The 11,824-nt window shown below is 50.8% G+C and overlaps 1 protein-coding gene across 8 annotated transcripts in view; it reads left to right on the forward strand.

Annotated features, from left to right (window-relative positions):
- The window catches only part of AOPEP (aminopeptidase O (putative)), a 360,558-nt gene extending 355,010 nt beyond the window's left edge, over nucleotides 1–5,548 (forward strand). For 3 of the 8 annotated variants that reach the window (XM_090274012.1, XM_090274014.1, XM_090274016.1), the window contains 2 exons: nucleotides 873–1,017; nucleotides 4,242–5,548. In XM_090274012.1, coding sequence (XP_090130138.1) covers nucleotides 873–1,013 — 141 coding nt within the window. In that variant the 3' untranslated portion in view covers nucleotides 1,014–1,017; nucleotides 4,242–5,548. The other 5 variants (XR_016510536.1, XR_016510537.1, XR_016510538.1 and 2 more) reach the window with 5 other exon arrangements.
- Nucleotides 5,549–11,824: the final 6,276 nt, after the last annotated feature.

Here is an 11,824-nt window from a genome sequence, read left to right on the forward strand (position 1 = left end):
AAGAGAAACTTAAGGTCTGTTCTTAAAGCCAAAATTAACTGCAGTATACTTAGAACCATGATCTTTGCCAAATAAGGATTACCATATCTCAGCCTTTTCAGGAAAGATTCTTTGAACCTCTGACTAGACCAAGTTTTTGTCTTGTGCTGTCTTTGAGATCCTTCTTTAATGTGCTCCTGCAGAATGTAATCCGTGGCATAACTAAGCGTGGAACAAGGAGAAGGCAGAACCAAAGGGATCTTTTGGTCTTCCAGAACATAATTGGTTGTTTTTAAAACTGTAGAAAAAAATGCAGATGTGAGTCTTTGCGGCTTTGTGTTTGAAACAGAAGAGCCAGTGTCTGCGCGGAGGAGGGACAGTGGAGGGACTGCCGTCGGGTTGGGCTGAAGCAGCAGGCCTCTTTTCACAGGTGGCGTGACGACTGTTGCTCCTCGGCCCCGTGCAACGTGGTGAGCTTCATTTCCCAGCAGTGCCTGTAGGCTCTCTCTCCTGGGAAGGAGGCCTGTGTCTGTGGTGTGCACACGGCTCCTCAGTGCTCTGTCAGCTGCACAGGCCTCCCTGCTATGGGACCCTCCCTGTCTCTGCCCAGAGCACTCTTGACACAGTCATCACTACAGACATGCTCACTGCCATCACGTCGTCATCAGTTAACTCACTGAGGTTTTGGTGAGAGCTGATAGCTAAGAATTCTTTAGAACAAGAAAGGGGAAGGAATTGAAAAGGACAGGTTCCAGAAGTACAGCTGTTCGGTGATATCATCTTATCCTTCCTAGGGCCTTTGTAATTTCTGGAGCAGCACGTTTGTGTGAAACAAACACAGACTGCGCTGGACACAGTTTCCTTTTCTCACACTCTGGCCTCTGCCCCCACAGGCCATGGGGATTTACCTCTACGGGGAGCTGATGGTGAGTGAGGACGCCAGGCAGCAGAGGCTCGCCCACACCTGCTTCGAGCTGGCCAGGGAGCAGATGGACAGGTGCTCAGCACAGGTGGTGGCTGAGATGCTGTTTTAAAGAGGTAATTCTCAGTCCTTTCCCCATTGCTTGGTTCTAACCAGAGATTCCTCGTAGTAGCCAAATAAATGAGTAAGCAAATGGTGAGCCGAGAGCTGGTCTGGTTTGGGTGGCCAGAGAGCAGGGTGCCTGCTGTAGCATGAGGCTGAGCCCCTGCAGCTCATCTGGCGAGTAGTTGCCAGAGAGCAGAGAATGCCCACCCAGGCAGAGCGGCCCTCCTTGGCACAGTCTCTGTCACTTTGGTTTTGTTACTTGTGGGCACAGGAGTTGGGGAGGAGCACATCTTGAATAGGGTTGGAGAGTGGACTGGGAAGGCCAGCGGAAGTGCTGGTCTCTGGACTGCAGGGTGAAGGCTGATGGGGAGTGCCTTGCCAGGTGAGCCCATTCCTGAGCCGCGCAAGGACCTGAGGTGGCTCAGCGGGTCCCCGCCTGACCAGGAGGCTGGCTGGAGGTCCTCCCGCTAAGGGTGCGACACACTTTGCAACACTGTGTCTCACTGCCATGGACTTGTGGTTCACCTTGTTGCATGGGAGCAGAATTTCTCCCTAAACTATTTAAATTGCTTTTTCTGTTAATTGTGCCTAGAATTGACCTGCTAGATTTACATCCTAATAGCTTCTAAATGTTGTTTTCTAATTTTAAAAAGTAACTTAGCAATGGTGCATCAACTTTGAAAGTAGAATTGTGGGATTATAAGTATGTATGTTGTTTTTCTCTAACAATCATTACTTTTGTGTCTTCTCAGTTCTTCAAAGTTTCACATGCTATAATAGGGTATGTCTAATTTTGTATCTTTAAAAACATAAACATCAGATCTCAGTCATTCTTTGTGTTATATAGCTTCTCTATAAACCTCATTTTAATGGATATTTAATATTTTATGCTGCTCTTCTTAACCCATTGTTAGACATTTAGTTTGTTTCTGTTTTATAAAAACCATTTCTGTCTAATATGTTTAAGTATCTTACTCATCAGAAAGAACTCTGGTACTGAGGAGAGAAAAAAGTTTTTCTAAGGGAAAGGAGACAGTGGGCGTAGCCACAGTGACAGCACCTCACGTGGAGACACAGCTGTGTGCAGACACTCCCCAGCGCTCCGCAGGGCAGCTCAGATCCTTGTCACAGATGGACCAGTTTAAAAACAGGACAGTCACACAGTGATCTTGTTGCCAGCCGCATACAGTAATCGGTAGAAATCACATTTCTCTTTAGATGTTGGATTTCACGGCGCATTTGTGTTTCCTGGACTGTGCAAAGTGCGCTGGCAGGGGGTTCTTTGCTTGTCCCCTGTTCTAAGCAGTGGGAACCACAGTGGGCACGGAGCTCTTGTGATGTCACCGCGAGGCTTTGCCTCAGGCAGGTGAAGGAGCGGTCCCGGTGACAAGTCTGCTGTTGGCCGCCTCCCCTCCGAAATGGTCCTTCCCCTGCCTGCCCCTTCCAGATGCGCTGGGGATCACACCGAGGCCTCCCTGCACCTGCCCCTCCTCAGTCAGGGTCAGTGGCTCGCAGCTTCCAGCAGCGGGGGATTCTTGCCAGCGCAGGAGGGGCCCCTCCGACGCCCCAGACCGCTTACGGTCTGCCCTGTGGGTTAAAGGCAAGGTGGCTGGCTGCACTAATTCTGCCGCAGGGGGCAGTCAGTGTGCTTTTCGTGTCGTGTTCCCAGACTGCACTGGCACTTGTGTAGTCATTGGAGTCTTTGTGATTAAAGGAAGTTATCCCTCCAGGGCACCAAGTAAATGCACAGCGACAAAAACCAAAACCCATTCGGTAGCGTAGCAGGCCCGGCGGGGAGGCCGGCGTGCGCGGTGCGGGCCGTGTGTGCGGGGGCCCGGCGGCCCCAGAGTGCTCTGGCTGCTTGGGTTCCTGGCATGCTGATTTGTGACTTAAGATTAAAATCACATTGCCAGGGATTACCACGCAACCACGACCTTGGCTGCTCTCCAGAAGCCATAGTCACTCTCTCTCTGCAGTTTGGAGAACAAATGCATCTTGTAGCTCTTCTCTGGAAGCAGAAGAAGCCAGCAACTACGGAAGACACTCGCCAGCCCTTTCATTATGCCCAGCTGAAGACCTCTCTGACGAGGTGCAGAGCTTAGCTGATTGGTGAACAGTGACTGGTTTCCGCCTTGTTCACAGTGGCTAAGTTCTGCACCTGAAGAGAAGGTGAGATGGGGACAGTTAAGTTGGAGCTGCTGGGGCAGAGGCCGCTGCTGAGCGACTCAGCTCAGGAGCCAAGCACGGTTCTGGAGGAGGAGAGACCTGCTCGGCCCCAAGGATGCTCTTTCTGCTGTCATGAATGCAAGGAATGGATCAAAAGTCTACAGAACTATAACTCCACTAATGAGACATCTCTCTGAAAAGTCAAATGTATTGAAAGCTGCAAAAATTATCCTTATAAAAAGCTAAAACCAAATGCATCACAGTAATCAGGTAAAACTATGTCAGCAGTTAATTGCATGTGAGTCGGGCTGGGTGCTTTCACAGCAGACCCTTGTACTCCCACGAGCACCGTGACTCTCTCTTGTATTTGCAGTCTAGGTCTCTGTCTTCTGCAGCCCCCAGCGGAGCAACATGGGCAGCTCCCAGCCGAGGCACTGCTTCTCCGGGCTGTCGATTGGACCCGTCCTCCGGTGCCTACTGAGCTGATATCAGTTCTCATTTTACACACTGGCTCAGTTCAGCAGGAACAGGAGTCGAGCCCTCGAGCAAAAAGCCTTCCTGTTTGCAAGTGCCCAGACGCTCCGGAGCTGGGACTCGTCGCGCTGCAGACAGGCCACGGTGTCAGCCACCAGACCCCAGCCACGGCCGTGGCTCCCCTCTGTATGTGGTCCTGCGGTGTGGATGTTGGTAGAATCGTAAAGCTCTGAAGGTGGAGTGTGGGTAGCGTCGTGTGGGCATGACGCAGGCAGTGCCTGCGTCTGTCACGGGGTGGTTGAGACTGAACGCAGTCAAGGTGAATGCAGGTCTGAGATGGGCTCTCTGGTATCTGTCTTGTGAATGAAGCTTCAGTTATAGCGCTGGCTTTCACAGCCACATGTGAGCAAGGCACATGGCTATGGTTCTGCTCACGCCCTGTTCTCAGGGCTGTGAGAGGTGGCCTGGGTCTCATCCTGGCCTCCACTTAAAGTCGGCTCTCCAGAGCGGAGAGCAGAGGCATGCAGAGGTCCTCGTTTACAAGAATTCCTCTGTTGTGACTGGGCAGTAAATTCTATTGCTGTTTCCTTTGCAGGAAAGATCACAGCAAGATTCTTTCTCATAATCTCCTCGTAGCCCTGGTGGGACCAGGATCGCACTGACCCTGGACATCAAAGGAAGGATCACAGGGCCGCTGGAGCCATCAGCTGACATCAGAGTCCACACCTTCGTGCTTCTCTGCAGGGGCCATGCTTAGCAGCACACACATGAGGGACATCCTCATAAATGGTTTCCCTGGAGCTGTGGGGTCTTGTCCCCCACACTGAACGTGCCACCTCAGCACACTGAACCTGCACTCAGTCTGAGTTGAAAGCGGTTCTTCCTTTCACGAAAATGGTGAAGATATCTGCGACACATTGGAAGACCTGCTAAACATTTTATATCAGCCGTCTAAGAATATGGCTGCATTGGCTATTTCTGTAATTCCAAAACGTCACAGACTTTCTATACTAGGACCAGTGAACACTATTTTTTGGTCTTCTCTAGGTCATTTCAAAATGATTTTGCAGAATTACTTTGATTCCATTATTTAGATTTTCCCAAAATTTTAGTACCTTTTGGTAAAAGTATAGGATGAGAATCTAAGCTATATTAATAATAAAATGTAATGCATTAATACTTTTTTATTCCTCTTTGCTTCTGAATGTAATGCCGTCTTGTAAGAAGGTAGCTTACCAGGCCCCTGGTACCCCGGAGGGCTGAGGGGCAGCGTGTGGGCGCCCTGCTCGCGGAGGCACAGGTGGCCCGGGGCGTCCGCCGGTACCGCCTTTCTTTCCCACACATGTTGGAAGTTTAAAAAACAGTAGGTCCTGACCAGTATGGCCCAGTTGGTTGGACATCATCCTGCAAAGCAAAAGGTCACTGTTTAAATTCCCAATCGATGTTTCTCTCGCACATCTATGTTCCGCTCCCTCTCTTTCTCCTTCCGTTCCCCTCTCTTTCAAAATAAAAAAAACAATTTTTTTTAAAGAGGCAGAAACTAAACTTCCTGGTGCCATCCAAAGGGCAGAATGGTTTAAAATGCCACAAGAGGCCACAGCAGTTGGTGCTGTCACCTGATGGTAAAGGGCTGGGCTGGGCCGGGCCTGAGTGAGCTCAAACCTGCATCTGGCGCGCTTGGAGTGAAGCGCAGCTTTAACGTGGTCCTTCGCGCTCGGTCCTCAGGCTCAGCAGCCAGGGCCATTCCTGAAGGGTTTGCTCGGTGCTGTTATATGTGCTCTGCGTGTGGCTGTGTGCTGTTCACCATACTGGTAGAAGAATCAAAGTTAGATTTTTTTAATTTGAAGAAATACAAGAAAGCTGTTTTCTGGGAAGATTAATAAATGATGCCTTTTCCCTGTGGTTGGCGTGTGTTTGGCTCTATGAGGTGGAGCAGGAAGGAGCCCAGGGCACAGCCAGCACCCATCCAGAAGCCCATGTGCAGAAGACGGCAGCACTTCATGGGCTGTGGGCCACAGCTGGCCAGTGGTTTGGTTTGCCTTTGTTTTTCTAGGAAGGTAAAGCCACACTTTTTCGCCTTTAGAAACCACATAGGCCGAGCCAAACTGCCACGTATGGGATTTTACACAAAGACGAATGGTCCCTCCTGTGGCCACTGAGTCCTGCCACTAGTTCTGAGCACTGGTCATGGCTAGTGGGCAGCAGTCAGCCATGGAAGAGCCATTGGAACCCAAGCCTTGGGTCTTGATGGATCCCGTGGATAATTGCCTGTGCTGCTGGCAGACACGGGCATCTTGTACCAGGTGTTGTCCGAAGAGGAGAGGAAGAGGGAGCCTGCCTCTGGGGACCTGTCTGCACTCCAGCCGCACCCAGTCACCCATTTCATCCGAGTTCCTACGGCCTCTAAACTGCTCTCACAACTGTCCTCCGGTGTCTTCTGAGAGGCCGGGAGAGTGCGCTCTAGAGGGGCCTGTGCCGAGGCCTGTCAGGCCGCTGGGGCCCGGAGTAGCCCCAGTCAGTAAGGAGACAGTGAGCTAAGACAGGAGCTCTTCCTTCTGTAAACCTTATCTGTTTAAAAAAACTAAAACTGCTTTGGTAACCATTGGACCACCGGGGGTCTGGTAGGATATGAGTTAGGAACTGCCTGTGCCCCATTCAGGGCCCCCTCAGCTCGGCCACTGCTGAGCAGGAGTGTTTGCAGAGGACCCAGGGGCTCCAGGGACTGTCAACACCCAGGATATGATGGGCCAGGTGGGAGGGAAGCCTGCCCTTCCCAGGCATTTAATTCTGTCCCCAAGGTCATGTACTAAGTAATAGGCAGGATACAATGTGGGTCCATAGGACTTGGAGTTTTCCTTCTCACCTCAGTACCTCTGAAGGTGTGGGCCTTTCATTCAGTCATAAACTCCTCTTGTCACTCAGCCAGCCAAGATTTGAGAAGCCCAAGCCAGTCTGCTGTAAGGATGGGCCTGGACAAGGGTGGGGCCCGGTGACAACTGCTTTGAAAGGCATGGAACTTGAACTTAATCTTCTACACTTAGTCCCCGTGGCCAGAGAGACCTATCCGAATGGGAGCCTGGCACACTTACTTTCTTAGCAGCATTTCTGATGCCCCCCTCCCCCCGCCACCACCACCAAGAACATCTTGGTGGCCTTGGTGGTACCCTAACCCCGTCTGAGCGGCAGTGAAGGCGTGAGCTGCCCTCCAGGCTGAGTGTAGGTATGGCGATGGGAACAAGCCTGTTTCTCGGCAAGGTGACACTTCCACTGAGCAGAGGGACCAGCACATAGGAAGGTCCCACAACCCACCCTGGATCCCCGAGTCAGGTAAAAACAAACCCTGGCCCCTTCTGCCTGACACGAGTGTCCTTAAGCTGTGTGTGACTCTGACCCTGAAACGGGGTCAGCATTGACCATCAGGCAGGAACCAGCTGTTCCCCAGGGGCTGCTGTGGGCCCCTGTCTGGGCGTGGAGTCCTCACGTTAGATGACAGGCCCAGCAAGCTCCCGTGGGCCTGGCAGGTGGCCGCACCTCAGCTGAGCGCTCAGGCACAGAACCAGCAGGGTTTTAAGTCGGGTTGGCTGGGTTACTAAAGGGCTGAGAAGAGGCAATTCTGTCCTCTGAGCAAGTTAAGTGGATGATTGCCAAGCAGCTGTGCTGGGAGACTAATGCACCCCGGAAGTGCCAGTGCTTCTCCGGCCCTCGGACAGCAGGCCCTGGCCCTCAGGAGCAGGTCAGCCGGGACCAGGCAAATGGGCCTGGTCAGCCTGGGGTCGGATTGCGGTGGGCCAGCCTCTGACATCCCCGGTACCCCCAGTGGGCGGGGCAGTGGCTGTGACTCCCTGGCCTGGCGTGGGAAACCCCCTTCCCTCTCGCTTGTTAGGCTGAGAGGCTGGGCTTCCGAAGGAGGGGGTGCAGGGGCTTTGGGCAGCAGCCAGGGCAGGAGGGGCTCAGCCCTGGCCAGACCAAAGCAGGAAGTGGAGGCGGGGAGGGGAACAGGAATGAAATGCAAGAGAAGACGGTTCAGTTCTCCCTCTTGGCCTCTATTTTAGGATTAACGAGTTTTAAAGCATTTATTTTTGTTGGGGTTTCAAATCAACCATTGAAATAATAGTCTCTATCCCAAACAAGATATGGAGACGTCACATTACCAGGCAGAACCTAGTGCCCCAAGTGTAGGAACCAGAAATGAAAGCTGCTTCCCTAATCTTCAGCCGTGCCTTTCAGTGACCAGCGGAGCCCTGAAAGGTTGCAGACAGATGGTCCGGTACATTGGGGCTCACTCCCCTGACCCCCCAGGGCCTTCAGCAGAGCTCCTGGGGTCCAGGGTGGGGCCAGGAGAACGGAGTAGGCTGTCTGCTCACACAGCGGTCACCCTGCCACAATCAGGCCTCACTGAAGAGACCTGTAACAGGGTGGGTGGACAAGGCTGAGTGGCTTGTGACTAAGAGCCAGTTTTTTGCAAGTTTTCTGTTCTCAGGCAACTCCCTCCTTAGGCTACAGATGGAGCTGCAGGCAGGGCAGGGAAATTAGGAATGTGAGAAGGGCTCTGCCCAGCACTTCATCAAGGCGGGAGGCAGACCCTCCTTGGTAAGCAAGACAGTCTGTCCCAGTACGTTTCCTGCCAAACAGAATTCTGGGTGTCCTAGGCCTGTGGCCTCTTCCGGCCAGCCTCCCTTGGGTGGTAGGGTCTGCCACACCCCATTTCTGAGAAGGCAAGGAAGGGGTGCTGTCCCTGGCACTTTGCCAGCAGGTGACTTTGGGGTGAGGCAGTGCCTTGGTTGGTGCACCCCCTACCAGGGCACCTTCCGCTGAATCACCTCCAAGAGCAGAGAGAGGGTAGGGAGCCCTCTGCACACCAGCGACAGCAAGGACTCCACATACAGGTGCCTGATGCCGGGGGACCCAAGCCTGGACTTTCTGGAGGTGTCTCCACCCAAGGTCGGGTGCTCGGTGGGGAGGGAGTGAACTCTTAATCCCCAGGCCGCTATCCTGAGGACAATAACCTCTGCCCTCCCTGGCTGGGTCCTGAGGGTTTACAAGGTGGAAGGGAAGAGAAGCCTTTTGGGGCTGTTCAAGGACAGGAGTTTATAGGTCTTTTCCCGCCTTTTGGTGCTCCTTGTGGGAGATGGATCTGCTCATGTGGCCTTTTCTGTTATAGTCTGGGGACTAGTGGGTGTGAGAAAAGACAGAGGAGGCTACAAGTTGAGCCTGGGGACAGAAGGAAGTTACCATGAAGCTACACAGGTTCCCAGGACCAGCACTGGCCTCGGACAGCCCGCTGCCCAGGCGGACGAGCGGGCATCTGGGCATTGGAGCAGAGGGGCACCCAGAGGGCCCTAAAGGAGCCCACTCTTGGGGCTGGGCGTGTGTGTGTGTGTGTGTGTGTGTGTGTGTGTGTGGTAGCAAGGCAGAATGCAGAAATGCAGATAAAGACCTCTGACCACGTTTCCATTTTCTCCAGAAAGCAAATCTGGTCCCTGCCAAGTTTTGAGATAAAAACAAGTTCAGAGGTTTGACTTCCCAACCACAAGGGCTGGGATGGGAGACAGGAAAATGGCTCTTAAGACCTATCCCCAGCCTTTTACACCCCACCCACCCCCACCCCACCCCCTCCAGTGCTCTCCAGCCTGTGCCAGCAGTTTGGACTTCACCAGCCAGTGCTGCACGGCCGAGGGTGAGCCATGGGTTCTCTCTGCAGGGCACCCACCCGCAGTCTCACAGCCAAGAGTCCTTCCTGGTGCTCATGCCTGTAGTTGCCCTCAGCCCAGGTTTTCTTGCCTGTGGGGACGTGAGAGGTGCTGCAATTGTCCAGTCCCTTCCTTTCTGCTCTGACAGTCCTCCCTTGTCACAGGAGGTCGGGCCGAACAGGCCTTGGAAGCAGAAGTGTGTGTCCTCAGGCTGGAGAGGAAAAGTCCTGGCAAGATCTGGAAGGCAGGAGTAAAGGCGGCGCTCTTGGGATAAGAGCCCGGCGCTCTTCACCCCACACCAGTTTCCACGTTCTGACTGCATGATTGAAGTCTCAGCGCTTTTTAACAGAAGTTACGTTTAAGGAGGGAGGCTGTAGAAAAACATGCATTATGGTGAGAAATAAGAGATTAAATAGGGACGTGTTTTAGTATTTGCTGGTCGGACAGTACAAGTGTACGTTTCTGTGGCGTAATAAAGACATAATTTAAGGGACAGGAATTGTAGCTTTATTTATTAAAAATATGAAAGAAAAGAGACCTGTAGGAATTGCAGCTTCAGCACACCTGGAGGCAGAGAAGGCTGCTTGCCGAGCAGGAAAGTGACAGTTAACTGTCACAGAGGCTGGACAGGTTTCCATTTAGGAAGCTGGGTTCTGGCCCACAAGCTGCTGCAGCTGAGGATGCTCACAAAGCCCCAGTCCGTAGGGCAACCTCCCTCTATTTGGGGGTGCATGGATCCAACATAGACCATAAGTCCTGTGAATGAACTATAAAATGCCATTGCACTGATGAAATTGTAGGGAACGCCAGTGCAGTTGCCTCCTTTAAGTTCCACAGGCACTCGGACCTCCTTTCCTTCATGGCATTATTTGACAGTAAGCCTCTCTCGGAACAGGCAAACAAGCATCTTATTTATTGATGACTATAACTTTTTTTTTTTTTTTTTGCATACATGTTGTGCAAACAAATATAAATCACATATAAGCAAAAGGTAAGTTTCCCTTCTCCTAACTCATCACAGTTAGGAGATTGACAGGAAAGACTCTAAGGATGTGCTCCAGGAAGCACATGTCCGCACCCTCTGGCTTTATTATGCACAGATGGGCACAGAATATACACTGATCTTCTCATGTAACGGAACAGCTCAGGATTGCAGAACTCTGCCTCTGTTGTGATGGCTCCATCGTCCAAGTGTCGCCAAGCTTGGGAGTCCTACCCTGAACAACTGTGAGAATTGAATGAATTAATTTATGTAAAACCCTGATAACAGGGCCTGGCATCAACTAAAAGGTATGTGTTACTTATTCTTTGATTGCTGGTTTATTCGATTTATTTCAACAGCCCTCTGCCAATGAGCCTTTGAGCTGTTGCCGTGGGTGGCTCTGAAACAATGCTGCAGTGAGCAGCCCTGGGCACACGGACCCCGGCACAGTGTATCTGGGGATAATTCCCAGACTTGCTCATTGTGGTGAGATCAGTGCAGCCCAAATGGTTGGTACCTCTGAAGAACTGAACATTTTTTGTTACTGGATAAAATGCATATATTTAGTTTTGTTTAATATTTTTTATTGTGGTAAATGGACACAAAGTGTATCATTTCAACCATTTTCAAGCATATAATTCAGTGCCATTACCTACATTTACATGGTTGTGTAACCATCACCACCATCCATCTCCAGAACTTCATCTTCCCATAGTGAAACTCTGTCCCCATGAAACACTAACGCTCCATTCCCTCTCCCTCCTCACCACCTCCATCCTTGGCATCCACCATTCATTTTTGTCTCTATAAATTGGACTACTCTAGGCATTTCATATGAGTGGAATCATACAATATTTGTCTTTTGTGACTGGCTTATTTCACTTAGCAAAATATCCTCAAAGTTCATCCATGTTGTAGCATGTGTCCAAATTTCATTCCTTTTTTAAGGCTGAATAATATTCCACCACATGAATAGACCACATGTGTGTCCATTCACCTGTCAATGGACCATTAGTTGGGTTATTTGTACCTTTGGCAATTGTGGATGATGCCACTATGAACACTGATGGAAAAATACCCGAGTCTCTGCTTTCAGTTCTTGTGGAGATGTGCCAAGAAGTGGAATTGCTGGATCATATGGTGATTCTGTTAGCATACTGTTCCCAGGATGTATAAGTTTTAAATGTTAGTACTTTTGTCTTTTCCAACTGGATATGAAAAAATATTCTGTATTTCTCGTAAGCTGTATTAAATATTTTTAAAGTTTTCAAAGTCATGTGTATTTCTCCTGCTGGTAACCTGTGTGCCTGTTTGTGTCCCTGGCCCATAAGTCTCTGTGTTGATGACCTTTTTCTTACTGATGTATAGCAGCACTTTAGAGGTTATAAAATTAGTTCCTTGTCATGTGTTGCAACAATTTTTTCCCAGTTTGTTACTTGTATTTAGATTTTTTTTTTCTGTATGGTCTGTTTTATCCCTCTTCTTTTGTGGTTTCTGGGTTTTGCA

Source organism: Furipterus horrens, unplaced genomic scaffold (assembly GCF_987537825.1).
Source record: "Furipterus horrens unplaced genomic scaffold, mFurHor1.1.pri manual_scaffold_4, whole genome shotgun sequence".
In the NCBI taxonomy this organism is placed as follows: Eukaryota; Metazoa; Chordata; class Mammalia; order Chiroptera; family Furipteridae; genus Furipterus; species Furipterus horrens.